Source organism: Aedes aegypti, chromosome 1, assembly GCF_002204515.2.
Source record: "Aedes aegypti strain LVP_AGWG chromosome 1, AaegL5.0 Primary Assembly, whole genome shotgun sequence".
In the NCBI taxonomy this organism is placed as follows: Eukaryota; Metazoa; Arthropoda; class Insecta; order Diptera; family Culicidae; genus Aedes; species Aedes aegypti.
This window is the reverse complement of record NC_035107.1, coordinates 88,686,251-88,705,742: the sequence shown is the minus strand read 5'-3', so window position 1 is coordinate 88,705,742 and position 19,492 is coordinate 88,686,251. Positions and strand designations below refer to the sequence as shown.

At 39.1% G+C, this 19,492-nt stretch overlaps 1 protein-coding gene across 4 annotated transcripts in view; it reads right to left on the bottom strand.

Annotated features, from left to right (window-relative positions):
* Positions 1–19,492, bottom strand: part of LOC5575004 (E3 ubiquitin-protein ligase Nedd-4) — a 44,363-nt gene that overhangs the window by 10,277 nt on the left and 14,594 nt on the right. For 3 of the 4 annotated variants that reach the window (XM_021841835.1, XM_021841846.1, XM_021841852.1), the window contains exons 2-5: positions 10,776–10,858; positions 10,419–10,715; positions 10,005–10,125; positions 9,809–9,939 (exon numbers count right to left, since the gene is read on the bottom strand). In XM_021841835.1, coding sequence (XP_021697527.1) covers positions 9,809–9,939; positions 10,005–10,125; positions 10,419–10,715; positions 10,776–10,858 — 632 coding nt within the window. The remainder of the gene's footprint in view (positions 1–9,808; positions 9,940–10,004; positions 10,126–10,418; positions 10,716–10,775; positions 10,859–19,492) is intronic. The other variant, XM_021841841.1, reaches the window with a different exon arrangement.

Below are 19,492 nucleotides of genomic sequence, written 5' to 3'. Positions count from 1 at the left end.
GAATTACTTAGATTTTGCTTCAGCATACTGAACAAGCCTCAATCACTACTGTTCTTTCCAATGCTACCATATATTTCATAGGAGGTTACTAATCTAATTTCAAAATGATCATACAACCTGAAGTGAAATTTCACATTTTCATAGATAAATATGACGAATTTATCCAATAAAGATAAAGTATATTTGGGACATGATTAAACGTTCACTTGGCTGCAAATTGTTATATGCATAAATATTTACGAAAGTTTCGAGCACTGAAAACAGTATGAAGTCAAAACGAGCAACAAGAACGACGTCAAATTCAGTTAAATTAACCATCGTGGTCCTACGTCACCAGTTCGTACAACCCCATAGGGATGTACCCTTATAGTTTTTTCTAAGAAATCCATCAGCAATTACTTTAGAGAATCCTTTAGGAACTCTTTCAGGGATTGCTTGAAAAGTTATTCCAAAATTATATTAAGGAAAAAAATCTTCCAGGTGTTTCTATAGGGATTCATCCTGAACACATTCAAGGAAATGTTTTGTTTAATCCTCTGAATAAACAACAGTTAATTTCCTGGATGAATTTCTGAAAATCCTTAGGCAAAATCCAAGTAAAACTTTAAAGTATTTTAAGGTACAACTTCTAGTGAAGCTTTGGTAGATTTTTCTGGTGGAATTTCTAGCAACACTTTGGTCATATTCCCAGTAGGTAATCCTAGTGAAATTTCTTTAAAAAAATCTCTCTCAAAAAATCACTGGGTAAATAATTAGAGAAAATATTCGTGAAGTCGTGAATCTTTATAGGAAATTGTGGTCAAAACCCATAGGAAATTCGTTATGGGATCATTGCAGTTCATCTTGGTGGAATCCATGGAGGAACCTCAGGTGAAATTCTTAGAGGAGTACTTGAAGGAATTCCTGTTTAGAATCCCAGGGTTTCCACCAAGAATTCCTCCACGGATTCTACTAGAAAGCCTTCAGGAATTCCACGAGAAACACTGCAAAATAATTCATCAAAACTTCAAGAATTCCTTTGAAGATTCCGCTTGCAAGTTTTTGAGAGGTTCCCCCAGTTTATCCTCCGGTATTCTTCTAGAGAATCTTCAATAAATTCTTTTATTAATTCTACCAGTGCTTTCTTCAACGATTTTTCATTGTATCTATGAAGATGACCCTACGTGGCATTCGTCCTGGGATTATTACAAGAATTACTTCAATAACCTACCATAAATTTCTCCGATGATTCCTATAGGAATTTATCCATCAATGCCTTCTAGTATTTCTGGACGGATTTTTTTCTAAGAAATCCATCAGCAATTACTTTAGAGAATCCTTTAGGAACTCTTTCAGGGATTGCTTGAAAAGTTCTTCCAAAATTATATTAAGGAAAAAAAATCTTCCAGGTGTTTCTACAGGGATTCAACCTGAACACATTCAAGGAAATGTTTTGTTTAATCCTCTGAATGAATAACAGTCAATTTCCTGGATGAATTTCTGATAATCCTAAGGCAAAATCCAAGTAAAACTTCAAAGTATTTTAAGGTACAACTTCTAGTGAAGCTCTGGTAGATTTTTCTGATGGAATTTCTAGCAAAACTTTGGTCATATTCCCAGTGGTAATCCTAGAAGAACTCCTGGTGAAATTTCTTTAAAAAATCTCTCTCAATATATCACTGGGTAAATAATTAGAGAAAATATTGGTGAAGTCGTGAATCTTTATAGGAAATTGTGGTCAAAACCTATAGGAAATTCGTTATGAGATCATTGCAGTTCATCTTGGTGGAATCCATGGAGGAACCTCAGGTGAAATTCTTAGAGGAGTACTTGAAAGAATTCCTGTTTAGAATCCCAGGATGAATTCCTGATAGAGTCATTGAATGATATATTGGTGAAATCCTTATAATAAATTTCTGGTAAATCGCTGGAGGAGTTCTTGGAAACCCACAATAATCCCTGGAATTATTCCGCCTAAAATTCCTTTCAAAAATCCGGGGGAATCTCTTAAGGATTTCCGGGATTGATTCCATGAGGAATTCTGAGAAGAATCCCATGATAAATTCGGAAAGAATCTCTTGAGTAGTTCCGGTGATGACATCCTTACAATAAATTTCTGATGGAAACCCTGGAGGAATTCTTGATAACCCTCGAGAATCCTTGGAGATATTCCAGGAGGAATTCCTTAACAACTAATTCCTTGACGAGTTTCAGGAGGCATCCCTTGATTAATCCCTTAAGAAATTTCGGGAAGACTCTCTTGAAGAGTTCCTGGATGAATGTAATTATTTGAGGAACACTGGATATAATCTCTTAAGGAATCCCTAGAGAAACTTCTGAAAGAATCCCTGTAAGAATTCTAAGTGAAATCTCTTAAGGAACTCTCGAAGGAATCTCTGAAGGATTTATTGATGTAATTCATAAAAGAACTGTTGTTATCCCTGTAGGAATCTAATAGGAACTCCTGATGGAATCCCTGGGGAACACCTTATGAAATCCCAACAAGTACTCGTTAAGTACATCTTAAGAAAATACTTATGAAATCCCTGAAGAAACTCCTGACGAAGTCCCTAAAAGCACTCCTGATGTAATTCCCTGAAAAACTCCTGAAATCCTAAGAAAAACTTCTGATGTGATCCCTGGAGAAACTCCTGTTGAAATTTCTGAAGAAATTAATGATTCCTGAAGGAATTCTTGAAGGAAATCCTTATGCAATCCCTAAAAGAAATCCTGATGCATTTTCTTGAGGAACTCCTGAAATAATCCCTGAAGGAATTCCAGGTGGAATCTCTGAAGGATCTTCTGATGGAAATGCTAGAGGAACTCCAGATAGGAACTCGATGAAACCCCTGAAGATCCTGATGGGATTCATGATGGCATTCCTTATAGAATCTCTAGAGGAACTCCTTATGATATCCCTTGAAGAAATCCTGATGGAATTCCTCGAGAAAGTCCCTGGTGAAACTCTTGATAAAATCCCCGGAAGAACTTTGATGGTGGCCTTAAAGGTACTCCTGATAGAGTTCCTAGAGAAACTCTTGATGGAATCCGGAGGAACTTCTATTGAATCCTTGTAGGAATTCTTGGACAAACTCCAGATGAAATCATTGAAAGAACTCCTGATAAAATCCCTTGAAGAGCTCCTGATTCCGAGGAGGTGAACCAGCGTTCTGCTAAAAGCCTCTTAAATAAAGACAAAAAAAAGCTCCTGATTCCATCGCCATAGGAGCTTCTGATGAAATCCCTGGAGGAATTCTTGATTAGATTGCTGACGGAACTCCTGGTAAAATCCCTAAAGGAATTCCTTATGATATCCCTAGGAGGAATCATGATGGAATTCCTCGAGGAACTCCTGATATAATCTCTGAAGCAACTCCTGATAGAAGCTTTGGAGGAATTCCAGGTGGAATCTCTGAAGAAACCCATAATGGAATCCCTAGATGAACTCCTGATGAAATCTCCACAAGAACTCTGATGGATGCCCTAATAACACCACTGATAGAAACCTTATTGGAACTCATGATGGAATATCTGGAGGAACTGCTGATGGATTCCCTAGATGAACTCTCTGGAGGAATTTTTTTATTTATTTTTATGATATTCCTAAACGAAATATTGATGGAATTCCTCGAAGAACTCCTGATATAAGCTATCTTGATAGAATCTCTCGAGGAATACAAGGTGGAATCTCTGGAGGAATTCCTGATGGAATCCCTGAACGAACTCCTGATGAAATCCCCACAATAACTTTGGTGAAAGCCCAAAAGGTACTCCTGATAGAATCCCTATAAGAACTTCTGATGGAATCCCTGGAGGAACTCCTGATGAATTTCCCAGAATAACTTAAGCGAGGAGATTTCGACTGATGTGGGAGAATTGGAGCTACTAGTTTCGGCGCTGCAGTCTTGGGTAATCAAAACGACTGTTTTAGATTTTTCCCGACGTTTCGACTCTAATCCGAGTCTTCTTCAGGGGAGACTGTAATTGGGCTTGATTAGTGGTAGGATTACATAGATTTTAAGTGACTTACATTCTGTTTAGTCGTATTTCGTAAGGTGTAACATAAAACTGTCGGTGTCAAGTTTGGGGAAATACATCGGCTGTGAAAACGTATTTTAACATTATTTTGCATTTGGGATTGGCTTAATTTTTAACCTACATTATTCTATTAAGTGAACTGTAGCTTATGTTTTTTCAAAGTTTCCCTTAATATTGCCACTACTTTACACTGCACTTGTGAAGGCGGTAACGGTTGGTTCTTATGTGGACGATATATTCATAGCCATCCCAACGGATGCCAAAGAATCGGTTTTGGATGAGTTCAACAGACACGAAGAGAGATTACAGTTCACAATCGAAACAGAAGAAGATGGAAAATTGCCCTATCTTGATATGACAGTTATTAGGAACCAAGATCAAACCCTCCAAACCCAATGGTTCACAAAATCAATTGCATCAGGAAGGATGCTAAACTGGCACTCCTTCCACTTAACAAAATACAAGGTCAACGTAGCTAAGAACTTCATCCACCGTGTCTGTGCTCTGTCCACTGCATTAAGTATCGCAGCAAAGAAGGAAATCATTCAAAAGCACCTAGCAAACAACAACTACCCCAGGACATTAATAAACAGATTATTCCACCGCTACATCACTCAAGCCAACAACCAGCAGACAAGGATAGAATCAACCACCATCACTGAAATACCAACCACATCAATTCACCCAATGACGAATATGGTTTCCAATCCAACAACAACAATTTCCAATTCAACACCTGAAAGACAAAACTTCAACCATCCAGGAACACCACCATCTATCCAGACGCCAGATAATTCTCCACCAACTTCTCTGCTATCAACTGACCAAACGACAACATCCCAAGAAAAACCACAACAAATTTCCCTCCCCAACACTTCAGTTCCTTCAGATCCAGACATCAGACCCCAACACATCCCAGCAATTGATGAAAATCCAGCAACAACAAACAATCAGGAAAATCGTATGTACAGATCCATCCCATATGTAGCAGGCCTCTCAGAACGTATCGTCCGTATCCTCAGTAATGATTACAATAATATTGTCATAGCATGCAAACAAATCAAAACCATCAACAAATTCCACACACTAGTAAAAGACCCCGTAAACAAACTAGACAGAAGCAAAATAGTGTACAAAATACCTTGCAACAACTGTCAACATTGTTACATAGGTATGACGCAAAATAGACTGCAAACAAGATTGTATGGACACAAAACACACCTCAATAAGCTAAACAGGTTGACAGATTTAGGATACACCAAGACAGATATGGAAATAATAACACTAAAAGAAAAAACAGCACTCATCCAACACTGCATAGATCTAGACCATCGTTTTAATCTGAATCGTACAACAGTGTTGGATAGTAGTAGAAATACAAATACATTAACATTCCTAGAGATGTGTCACATAGTGAACACACCAAATACAGTAAATCACCGAACAGACATAGAAGGGTTAAATACAACGTACGCAGCCATTCTAAAATTTATGGGTGAAATGTTTCAAACCTGAAACTAATCGATCAACCCACCATCTTTGAACCAACCGTTACCGCCTTCACAAGTGCAGTGTAAAGTAGTGGCAATATTAAGTGAAACTTTGAAAAAACATAAGCTACAGTTCACTTAATAGAATAATGTAGGTTAAAAATTAAGCCAATCCCAAATGCAAAATAATGTTAAAATACGTTTTCACAGCCGATGTATTTCCCCAAACTTGACACCGACAGTTTTATGTTACACCTTACGTAATACGACTAAACAGAATGTAAGTCACTTAAAATCTATGTAATCCTACCACTAATCAAGCCCAATTACAGTCTCCCCTGAAGAAGACTCGGATTAGAGTCGAAACGTCGGGAAAAATCTAAAACAGTCGTTTTGATTACCCAAGACTGCAGCGCCGAAACTAGTAGCTCCAATTCTCCCAGAATAACTTTGGTGAAAGCCTTAAAGGTACTCCTGATAGAATCCCTATTAGAACTCTTGATGGAATCCCTGGAAAAATTTCTGATGGAAATGCTAGAGGTACTTCAGATGGAATCCCTTGAGGAGTTCCAGGTGCAATCGTTGAAGAAACTCCTGATGAAATCCCTAGATGATTCCCTGATGATACTCCAGTTAGATTCCCTAGAAGAACTCCTTAAGATATCCCTAGAAAGAAACCTGATGGAATCCTTCGAGGAATTCTTGATAGAATCATTGGAGGAATTACAGGTGGAATCTATGAAGGAACACCTAATGAAATCCCCAGAAGAACTCTAATGGAAGCCGCAAAGGTATACCTCATACAATCCCTAGAAAAACTCCTGATGGAATCCTTGTAGGAATTCTTAAATATATTCTTGAAGGAACTCCAGATGAAATTAGGAAATTCTGATAAAATCCCTTGAAGAACTCCTGATGTAATCCCTATACAAGCTCCTGATTAAAAAACCAGGAGAAATTCCTGATAAGATTCCTGAGAGAATTCCTAGAGGAATTCCTTATAATATCCCTACAAGAAATATTGATGGAATTTCTCGAGGAACTCCTTTTTAGAATCTCATGAGGAATTCCAGGTGGAATCTCAAAAGGAACTCTTGATGGAATCCCTGGAAAACTCCAAATAAAATCCCCAGAAGAACTCTGATGAAAGCCCTAATGGTACTCCTGATAGAATCCATTTAAGAACTCCAGATGGAATCCTTGGAAGAATTTCTAAGGATATTCTTGAAGGAACTCCTGATGGAATCATTGGAGGAACTCTTGATGAAATTCCGAGAAAAACTCATGATGGAATCCCTAGAGGAACTTCTGGTAGAATCCATGGAGAAATTCCAGGTGGAATCCCTAGAAGAACATCTGATGAAATCCACTGAAGAACTCTTGATGGAATTTCTAGAGGAAGTTCCGATGGAATCCGTGGTGAAACTTCCAATGGAATCCGTAGTAAAACTTCCGATGGGATCCCCAGACAAATTTCCGATGGAAATTTTAGAGGAACTTGCGATGGAATTCCTAGATAAAGATTCGCATCCCTAGAAAGACTCCTGAGAAAAACCCTGAAGAAATTCCTAAACGAAACATTCGTGAAATTCAAGATTGAATCTTTTGAAATACTCCTGATGGAATTCTTAATCGAATTCGTGTTTAATTCCTATAATCAAAGTTACATGTTAGTATTTCATAAGTTTGATTTGATTGTCAAATCAACGTGCCGATATATCATATTCAAAGTTGAAATTGGTGATGTTATCCCATCATATATACTTAACCAACCTTAGGCCATGTTCTCTTTTAGATTTTGATTGAATAGATTTGTTTCAACACTCTCCGTACGAGTTGAAGGTGAATCCATCCGGATCCAAAGATAGCCGTCACAATGGCCGTCTTGTGCCTCTACTAACGTTTTCAAAGGCACTAAACTGGAGAAATAGTTGGCAAACATTTCTGATCTTCTTATTTTAAGCTTTCTGATAGTGCTCAAAGCCAAAATAAAAAGTTCACTGTTGTTCTTCGCAAGATTTGTGCCTTTGAAGTTCCAGTGCAATCTTAGAGGTTGATTCCAAACTGTGTCACCTGAAGGGAATGATGAAAACGTGACTGCTCGATTTCCATCTAACAAGAGGGTGTTACATGCAGATACCAGTAAATTTTAAAGATAATGATACCGAATGTTGGCCAAAATTGAAGGACGTGTTGCATGTCAAACCGTCGGCCGAAGCAAATAAAAGATCAAAGTCATGAAACTTGAGTGGAATAATGAAATAGAGTGCTTCAACTGTAATCGAGTTTTTCAATAAGAATTCAAAATTATGTCGTAGCTGGCAACACTGCTTAAGTAATATCGATAAAACTCTTTATCATTTCTGCACTTAAGTCCAATTATTCATGCGATTCGAATCATTATCTCGTTGTAGCGCGGTTATCCAGCGTCACAAGTCTGAGAACTAACAGAACGCTGCGCTTCAATATCCAACGTTTGTCGACTGATGAGATAGCTGCACAGTACCACCAGCAGCTAGACGAGCAGTTGGGAAGAATAAACGTATCTGGAAATGTAAACAGCCTGTAGGACCGTATCCACGAAGTTGTGATAACAACGGCACGGGAAGTGATTGGCACTGGTCATCGACGAAGACGAAACGATTGGTTCGATGAATAGTGCCTGAGAGTGACAGACGTGAAGTACGTCGCCAGAAGCTGTATGGCCAAAAGAGAGTGGTGCAGGACAGCGAAAGCCGAAGAAAAACGAATCCACCACAGAAAGAAAAGGCAGCTCGAAGAAAGCGTATTATCTGAGGTTCAAGAACGATATGCGGAGTTTATATGCAACGGTCAATCGCGCACAGTACCAGTGCCCGTGCAAGGATCGAGATGGGAATTTGTTGACCGATAAAATGGCGGTGGCTGCCAGGAGGAAGCAGCACTTTCAGCAGTTGTTGGACGGTGAAAATGGAAAGAGGTTAAAAAGGCTATCAGTGAGCTGAAAAACTGAGAGGCTGCTGAGAAGGACGAGATCCCGGTCGAGCTTTTCAAGTACGAAAGTGAGCAGCTTTACCAATCCATCCACCGAGTACTTCTGAAGGTATGGGAGGTTGAAGTAATGCCCACCGGTTGGTTGGATGTCATCATAAGCCCAATCTACAAGAAAGGGCACAGACTGGAGTGTACCAACTACAGAGGGATTATTCTGCTGAATTCGGCGTACAAAACACTGTCACGCATCCTGTTTAACAGTCTGAGACCACTTGAAGAGTCCTTTGTCGGAAAATACCAAGCTGGTTTTCGTAAGGGTCGCTCGACAACAGACCAGATATTTACCTTGCGAATGATTCTAGACAAATTCCGGGAGTATTACTTGATTTACTACCATATGATTCAGGGAAAAGACATGAGGTGTGGCAGATGATGTTTGAACATAGTTTTCCAGCGAAACTAATTAGGCTGATATGTGTTACGCCGGATGGTTCGAAATCAAGTGTCAACCTCGTTTGTGACATTAGACTGCAGAAAAACGGCACTATGATCACACCGTTGCATATGCTACTTGGCTTTGCGGAGGATATCGACATTAGCGGAGTCGATCGTAGGTCAGTGCAGCAGGCCTTCGTGTCTCTGAAAAGGGATACAACGAGGATAGGCCTGATCTGTAATTCTACCAAAATGAAGTACATGGTTGCAGGTGATTGATTCTTCCGGTGGCTCTCTACTTCCGATGGCTCTCTACGGACACGAAGCTTGAACGATGAAAAAGGCAAACTGGAATACGAATATAGTTAAACGAATAAAATACGGCAGACTTCAGTGGGCTGGTCACTTAATGCGAATGTCGGAAACAAGAATTGCGTATATAATATTAAGTAGAGAACCTGGTAGATTTAGGCGACTTCGTGGAAGACCACGAATACGCTGGCTGTTCGCAGTGGAAGAGGACCTAGTGACCCTTAACGTACGGGACATTTGGAGATGTATCAACCAAGACCTACCGAAGATGGAGTTCTACGCCAGGGCAGGACGTAACACTATGTCACGCTAAATTTAGACTTTTTTGACTCGCTAACCCCCCCCCCCCCCTTTGTCACGGTTTTTGTATGAGTCCTTCAAATATTTTCTAAGGCTTGTCACGCTTGTCTTGACCTCCTCATTTCCCTTGAAGCGTGACGTAATATGTGCATGACCCCTTAGTATAGTTCGAAAACCCATAAGCACAGAATTTACCCTGAGATCATTGCAAGATCTTTATGTCAAGTTAATGTACTACAGTCATCAAGAACCCAATTAAAGCGACCAATTAAGGTACTTACGTGGCAGTTGGTCGCTCCCATTGCGTCGTCCGTTGCAAATGGTTCACGTAGTAGGTGCGTCCGTTGGCATCCTGCCGTTCTTCCCATCCGGATGGAAGTGTGTCTGCTGCATTGTTGGCGATGTTAGAATTCTACAAATGAATATTGCAAGTTAGTAAAACGTATATACTACGCTACTTTGAACCAAACAACATACACTAGAGATTGAACTATTCGATTCGATGATTTCCCAGTCCAACTGGGATTCGTTGGATGCATTCTGATCCTGGATGTAGGCATGGTACAGATCCAGCTGTCCTCGCACCTTTGATCGAGCGCTACAAATGCAAAAAGAGATCTCAATTCTCCCAGTAACTACAAAATTGTTTATAAGTATTTGTTGAGTAATTCAAATCAAGAAATAACATATGCGGTGCCAGAAACTAACTGCGCGCGTTGCTGTTAGCAGATCGGTGAACTCAAAACATGCGAAGCTCAACCGCAATGATTCGCAAACCTAAACGTGTAGTAACAAACCAAACTCTTTAATACTAGAAAATAAAACCAAAACTAGCAAAAAAAGATTAGTGTGCAAAGAAATAAAAATCTCAAAAAACGAACTCAAACATACCCTACTGACCTTCTAGGCCGCAGCGGATAGCTTTTGATTGGCACCTGAACTCCGTCCTCGTCGGACTCCTTCGGTAGCTGCGACAGCGGAAGCTCCACCATCCCCAGGAAATCATCCCGCGTCAGCCGGTTCTCGTCGAACACCTGGAACACCAGCTTGTGCTCGTTCGGTTTCACCCGGAAGATGAACTCCTCGTTCCATTTGGGGTTCAGGGTTTTCTTTTTGGTTTTCGTCAGCACCGAGTCGATGTTTTCGTCGCCGGTGATGGTGTTCAGGTCGATCCGGACGTACGGGTCACTGCAGAAGTGTACGGTAAGATAATAATTAGGGTCGCGTTGAACCTAAGGGGATACGAACCTAGCACCGAAGATGTCTTTTTTGGCTAACTGATGTCCAGCGATGACTTTTATCCGCAGGCGACAACACGCTCCTTCCTCGTTCTGAAATGAGAAACATCGTTGCCATTATTGTAAGATAGAGCATGAGGACGAGCATGATTGATCGTCCGCAGTTGCTACTCCGTTATTGCAAGAACAGTTGTACTTGCACAGAGAACCTGCAGACGCTACTTGGTACCAGTAGCATCCTCAATGTAAGTACTGATTCTCTCCTTTTTACAACAAACAATAACGGCGGCGTCCGAATGCAGGTCAATTTGGGAATGGGAGGGAAATGTTGACGTGTTACTTGCTTTATGAAAGTCGAGGAGTCCTCTGCACTTCCGTGAGAAAACACTAGGAATTTGAATATGGGAAAGGATTCGTTTTGGTAGACGACAACACCTTGAGCTCCCTGGCAATGAACTGTATATATAGAGGGATCACAATTTTAACTTGCAGACATTAAGACCAATATTCAAGAAAACACTGATATTTCTCAAAATGTTCATTGTATTAAACAACGGATAGAATACTATTATACAACTTGTTATAATAGCCCATAGTTCAACATTCAACAAAGTGTCAATTAATCCATAAGTCACCTGTTCTACCAACTTCCTCATGTCTAAAACCACTGCACTGGCCTAATAATACAGCCAGCCCACAACAGTACTGTTGTTCACATTGATTCGAGCAATATTCACTTTGATACATATTAGACATTGAGTGCTAATTGAGATGTCACTACCGCATGCACATATTTACCCGCCATCAACCAAGTAAAAACAACAACACTCATCGGTGAATGATCAACTGGCATGTGCTCCGAATTTGCTGTCCAGCACCGAAATGTCAATATTTGTCCAATGCAGACGGCATTCATGACTGGCGACGGAACACGCAAAAAATAAATGTCAACTACAGAACATTTTGCGTGACACCCAACAGGTATCTGATGAGGGGGTGGTGGACGACGTCACTGTTATGCCGTGTCCGTCTGTTGCTTTCTCACGTGTACCAACAAAGTAGAGGAGTGGAACCAATTAAGGATATACCTTTGACATTATGATTGCCTATCGGCTCAACGTCGAGTAGGGCACCTCTAGGAGTGTCTATTTGATTAAGATGGCAGTGCGTATGCAAAGCAAGTGAGAGAAAAAAAGTGATGATTCTATTACTGTGTCGGGGTTGTACGTTGTGCTAGAGTTGGAATAGCCAAATATCACAAATTTGTAATTTTCTGTGATGTCAGCAATTGCCCAAACATCGAATCTTATCACTATCTCGTTGTGAAATATATACGAGCACAGTTGTATTTCAATATCCTACAATAATCAGCAGAAGATGTAGTCTGCTGACAAGCACCGGATGTGTACCTCCTGATCAGATACGGAAAATCAGCGGGAGTCAATTCACGGAACAACGAGCACAGTAGCGAAGAAGCGAAGAGAAATTATTCAAAACGGTTGGATTGATGAGGAGAGCCAAGAGATGACGGATAAGAAGATTGATGCATGAGAATCTATGACATTTGGTCGAATGACATTTGGTCGAATGACATTTGGTCGAATGACATTTAGTCGAATGACGTTTGGTCGAATGACATTTAGTCGAAAGTACATTTGGTCAAATGGACATTTCGTCGAATGGACATTTGGTCGAAAAGAATTTTATTGCTCATAGAAACATATGATATTTTGTTAAAAGGATTTTTAGTCGAAAATTTAGTCGAATATGGATTTTTCAGTTTATTTTACAGAGTGTAGTTTTGACGATGAAACTCAGTGATAGAATCATTGGAAAAGGTGACGGTCTGTATAGTATGTATGTACTACTAGAGGTTGCATATGCTGGTACAACATGATAGACTGCAAGAAACCTGCATTGGTGTATTGGTATTTTTTAGACAAACTTCAAAGCTTCAATATGCGACATGCATAATTATGGAATTTCAGTTGATAACACAGACTCCCCCACAAACTCGACTTCTTGCGTTGGTGGCATTACTTGATGTCATTTTTCTCATTCAAGCTTATTCTGCGGGTCGGATGAATCGCGACAAGCTGATATCAAATGAAGGCAAATCAACTAGTTACATAGATCAACTCGTCTCACCTCAGAGAATCGTGTTAATCCTGTGTATTGTACACAGGATTAACACGATTCTCTTGTTTGAGTTTTTTCGATTGAACCAATTATCAACTTATTATCAAGTGAAACCATCGACACCGTTTTCAAATCCACGTGTTTACCCAAGAAATGTAATGTAGCTTGAAGTCACAATCATAACAATTTGTAGGAAAACGAACTATATAGGTAATACTTTTAGTTCACCTCGTCAAAACCGTTGGATATAAAATTGTTATAAAAGTGCATTATATGCAGACAATTCAAGATGACGAAATTTTTCAATGTACATCTGTATCAGTTCTAGTTCCCAAATTTCAAATTTTTACCCTAAGTCACATTGCCATTGGATAAATATCAGTAGTTTTGTGTAAAGAACGAAGAAATAATAAATTCAACAATGTTTAATATATCAATAACTGCACGACACAAACATTTAGGAGGTTTTTTTTACAAACAATGATGATATTTTGAAAGAATAATAAACTCAACATAATGATTCAAAGTTGAGCATAAATATTTTCGAACTTCTATAAAATTGGATGAAACAAAACGTCCCGTTTTCAAATTCAAAAAGGCTGAAAAAAAGAATAATAACATTATCAAGAATAATTTATCATATATAGACGCTAGTAGTATATGTCCTAGCGTCTATGTATGAAACTTTTGTCTGGAAAATGTAATTATGCTACAGCCTTTAAGCATTCACCACGTTGCAAAGCGTAGGTAATATTTATCATGTATAAATATTCGTGTTTGACTTCAGATGAAAAATATGTTTGCCCAAAATAAACTTAAGATCATCCATTGAGCAAAAATTCTAGCTTGATTTTGGTTCTGCTGAATTAATCGATTTTTCAATCAACCATTACTAAATAAAGTTTCGACGAAATTTTCTAAAATCATTCGACCAAACGTCCATTCGACCAAATGTCCATTCGACCAAATGTACTTTCGACTAAATGTCATTCGACCAAACGTCATTCGGCCAAATGTCTTTCGACCAAATGTCCTCAAGCCATCTTGGCTTGAGGACATTTGGTCGGAAGATAATAGATTATTTTGGATTGGTAATCTATAATTTTGATTGCAGTTCCATCATGTACACCGCTTTGAATCTGTTAATTGTTCGAAAAAACGTGTGAAAACATCGAATATATATTTTAGAACATCATAGGTTAATCTGGCATCTCCAGGTTACCTCACGGATTTGGTGCCTCCGGGGAAGTGGCCACTTGTCGATCTGGAGCAAACCCTAGCATGTGACCCATCAAATTTGATGAACTTTCAGCGCCAATTCATTGGTGATCCTAGCAAACATACAGTATTGGACAAAACATTTGCAACTTTTTCGATTTTCCATACAAAATGACCAACTTTGATAAACTATATCTCAGTTATTGATGGACCGATTTGAATAAAATTTTCACAGAATATCAGACATAACTTGAATTTTAACATATATTTTTGAGTGATTTTTTCCAATCACAAGTTGAAATGCAGTAACGGTTTGACTAAAGTGAATTTTTTGACGATTTTTTATAATTGACATAACTAAACATATTGAAGGAACAGCATCATGGTATCTTCAGCAAAGTTGTAGATTTTGACGATATGAATAAGTTTGCTGAAGACAGTTTTTGTGTAGGGTTATCAGATTTTGAGATAAAATGTTTTGAATTTTTCGTCCAAAATTACACTTTGGTCAAACCGTTATTACTTATAAACTCGTGATTGGAAAAATTATTCAAAAATATATGTTAAAATTCAAGTTATATCTGATATTCTGTGATAGTTTCATACGAATCGGTCCATAAATAACTGTGATCCAGCTTACCAAAGTTGGTCATTTTGTATGGAAAATCGAAAAAGTTGCAAATGTTTTGTCCAATACTGTATATTCATATATGGAAACTCCTGACCATGTCACAGAATGGATGCTGGAGGCTAGTCATATCGAATTAGTCCATCGTGCGCCAGAGTGTCAGACTCGAATCCATACCGACCGCTCCGGCGACCATGTGCCGGTGCTGTTTCACGATCTACTCGGCTAGTCCCCGGTGGAAGGACATAGCCTATTCCGACGCGATGTTGGTAGGTAAGTGACGAGGTCGGTCCTGCAATTCCGGTTGGAGGATGACTTCCGGTTTGCAGGCGCCTCGACGACTTATTAACGATACTACGCTACGCCCGTTCTACTCGGTCTAGCCCCGACGGAAGATCTAGCCTACTCCGGTCGCGCCCGTTGGTCTCCTTCATATTGTGGGCTTCGTAGCCGTGCGGTTAGCGGCGTCAGTCGTTTAGGCGTATTGGGCTACGGAGTGTGGGTTCGATTCCCGCCCCAGCCGGAGAAAACTTTTCGTCAAACGAAAAATTCTTCACTGGTCCACTGATCGTTCCGTGTGTCCGTTGTCTAATGTTAGTTATGTTCAGTCTGTGCAGCCTATGGCTGAAAACGGTGTAAATTGTCCTTTTCTTTTTATATTCTCGCTTCAACAAACTGACTTGTCAAGTGCCGAGGTCGGTACGACGATTCCGGCTGCCACAACGACTCAGAGCCATGTGCTGTCCACTGTATTGAGTGTCGCTACTCCTCTCGCCATTTTCGTTGTAAAAGAGACATCAGCTGGACGATTGTCCTGTTTACCGCGTCCCATTTCTCTTCGTCAGCACCATTCGTTGGACGATATTGTGCACATTAATGTCATTGCCAACGACGGATGTCATCTCGACTCGCTCATGCTCGTAGCGCGGATATTCGAAGACCACGTGCTCAAGGGTTTCGTCAACATCGCCGCACCCGGTGCATAACGGCGATCTTGCGTGTCCAAACTCCCAGGAATGTGTCAAATGATGGACCTGTACCAAACTCTAGAATTAGACCCATCAAATTTCATGAATTTTCAGTGCCAATTCAGTGGTGCAAATGCATGTGGCCTTCCTTAGTCTAGTGGTAACGTCCGCGACTACAAAGGAAAGTCATGCTAAAAGATTTAAATTTTGGAGTAATCATGGAAAAAGTACTTCGTAGAACATATCTTAAAGATGTGGAAACTTTTTTATTTGTGTGAATATTTTTACGAGCTTCAAAAACATATATCGAGGATTCTACTATTCAGTGCAATTACGTTCTATGAAATTACAACGTCTTTCCGAACATCGTGTCTAATGCCTGAAGGTTTCAAATCTAAATCTTTGTTATAAGAATTTTCAGTTATATATATCAATTATTTCTCCTGAAACTCATAGATTAAAATTCCATAATAATTTCCTATGAAGCAAAATTGTGGATACTTTGATCACCAATTAATTGGCGTTGAAAATTTATGAAATTTGCTGAGCCAGGGTTTGTTCCAGATCTACAAGTGACATTTTCCAAGGAGCATCAAATCCGTGACCAAATCCGGGTAGCCCCAAATATGGAAGACTGTAGTTGCTTTGATGACCACTGGATTGGCTTTGAAAATTCATGAAATTTGATGGGTCATATGCTAGGGTTTGTTCCAGGTCAACAAGTGACCACTACCCCGGGAGCATCAAATCCGTGAAATGGCTGGATGGTCCCAAGTATGAACAGACGTAGTTGCTATGATCACCAATGAATTGACGTTGATAATTCATGAAATTTGATAGGTTGCATGCTAGGGCTAGGTTGCATGTTCCAGGTCTACAAGTGGCCACTTCCCTGGGGCTCTAATCAGTGGCATTTTCGGGTGGTTCCAAGAATGAAAAAATGTAGTTGCTTTGATCACCAATAAATTGGCGCTGAAAATTCATGAAATTTGATGGGTCACATGCTAGGGTTTGCTCTAGATCGACAAGTGGCCACTTTCCCGGGGGCACCAAATCCGTGAGGTAACCTGGAGATGCCAGAGTAACCTACGATGTTCTAACATATATAATCGATGTTTTACACGTTTTTTCAATCAACAGATTCAAAGCGGTGTACATGATGGAACTGGCAATCAAAATTATAAAATACCAATCCAAAATAATCTATTACCCCAACGGAATCCGGAATAACTCCGTTACTGTTGGACCAAGGCAAACCATGTTCTGGTCATCAGAACAAGAATAGATTCCCGATCGAATGAAGTTGAAAGAATTGAAATCGGTTGAAATTTGATGAAGTTAGAGCTGATCAAAGATAAAAATTGTGTGCCAAAAACTATGTTGGTACCACAGGGGTTAAGTCTATTTATTTGCCTATTTATTTAATTTATACAAATAAACGTACGTGCAAAAAATGCCATCGCGAAGAGTTATGACAAACACCTGATAATACGAATCAGGAGGGATACAGACCGGTTGTTTCCATTTTCACTCTATACTTATGGTCATTATGCAGAAGCAACAGAGCGCAAGATTATGGAGCACCTGGAGGAGCCCAGATAGCCGTAGCAATGCAGCATGACCGTTCTGGTGGTCGTGAGTTCGAATCCCACCGGTCTACGATGTTTTCGAGTTGGAACAAAATATTTGTTTGGTCAAAGGTCAATTGCTAAAGAATGCTGTAAGATAATAGCTGTGACAATGAGTTGATAAGCAAGCTTTTTCGTTATTTAAACCGTATTTTACAACAATGTACCGTAAAATGGGGTGTTAAGGACTCGTTTGATTCAACATTTCCATCAGGGGCCTTCCTTAGCCGAGTGGTTAGAGTCCGCGGCTACAAAGCAAAGCCATGCTGAAGGTGTCTGGGTTCGATTCCGGGTCGGTCCAGGATCTTTTCGTAAAGTAAATTTCCTTGACTTCCCTGGACATAGAGTAGCTCGTACCTGCCACACGATATACGAATGTGAAAATGGCAAGTTTGACAAAGAAAGCTCTCAGTCATGTAATTTATGTCTTTTAGCATGAAAATTCAAGTATCACGTTTATATATTTCGGCAGGCAACATGTGAGATTAGAAAATTGACACAAACACTACATGTGTTTGGAAAAATAGATTGGTGAACGTAATTTCCAATCTAGTGTTATTGGAAATCTTAGTTCGTTTCACGGTATTGAACTTTACCTCATTAAAAACAGAAAATTACGTTGTTAATGCATTTATGTTACAAACTAACTCAGTGCCTATTGAATTAAGTCACATGTAAAGTTCAATTTTTTTAAGAGTGTAAATATGGGACTTTTCTTGATACTATTTAAAACTTGTATGATAAAACTTGTTCGATCACACTAGTAGAATGTTTGGAAAGTTTGAATGATTCTTTTATTTGGAAATGGTTTTGAAGCCATTGATCCTTTTAGTGGTAATCCTATGAAGTGGTAAATAATAATAATATTTTGTTATTTCTCAGAGTCTATAAATGAAGCGTTGCGCGAAGAGTGAAACTAAATCTACCTATCGAACTGTTAAACCGTCTGTCTACCTATCGAGCAGATCAGTAAAAATAGGGAATATTTTCGAAGACAAAGGAGAACAATAATTCAAAGAAGCATCTTCGCGCAACTCTCTGTATATAGACTCTGCCATTTCTGAGCTCCTTTTGAGATACTTCACGGCCTCTTTGGGCATAAACGCATTGTTTTATAGAGTGAGCGTTAGATTTCGGCTCCATACTGGAACATTTTGCTTCTTCAGTATTTTTCGACCATGCTATTGGGTGTTGCATGCAAATACTTTGTTTAGTGTAGTGTTTTAATTACAGGTCAAATTGGCAATTTCCCTTTTTAAAACTAGAAGCTTGTTGAAATTACCCTTATATTATAGATTATTTATACAGTTGGTCTGCATAGCTTATAGGATTCGTAAACTGCAAATATAAAGGCTACGATTCTGTTGCATTTGAGTATAAAAATCATTTCAAGACAATTTTACGAAAGGATTAATAACTATGAAAAATTTAGCAGTTAAAATGAAACGGTTTGCGTTTGCAGGAGTTCCATTTTCAATAATATTCATATATTATCTGAGAAAGGTTGAACATAACTTATGAAATTGAATGAATGCATCAAAGCTATTGACCAAGAAGATTGTGTTTTGTTGTTGGTAAAATAGGGTTTTATTTACGAAACTCAAATTCCTTAACACCCCGTATTGCATTTCCGTCAAAAAGCACAACTTTTCATGATAATGTCAGAAATCTGTCATAGGATCCTCATAGTTGTATTTAGATTTTCATATACACGACGAGAGAATGGTAGGGCTGTCCTTTGTTCAATTATTGACATACTAGAAGTTGCTTGAAATTCGAGCCGAATTTTTTTTCATCCCTTAACACCTTATTTTACGGTACCGTCGTTGGGGGTGAGAATGGGGCAAAAAGCATATGTCGGAATTATTTATTGATTAACTATCGCAATTTAACTCCAATAAACTTCAAATTTGGTGTGTATGTACTTTGATGGTACATTAACAACTATCCAAAAAATGAAAGAAAAATATGTATTCACTACGCCATTACAAGTGAATGAAAACTTACCCAATCTCACCCCATAGAGGGGGTGACATTGGGTCAATGCAATTGAAATAACTTGTTGTTAAGAATATGATTGCAAAACCATTGACAGCTGAAAAATAATGATAAAATACGATGCAAACAAGACGAAAAGACAATCAAG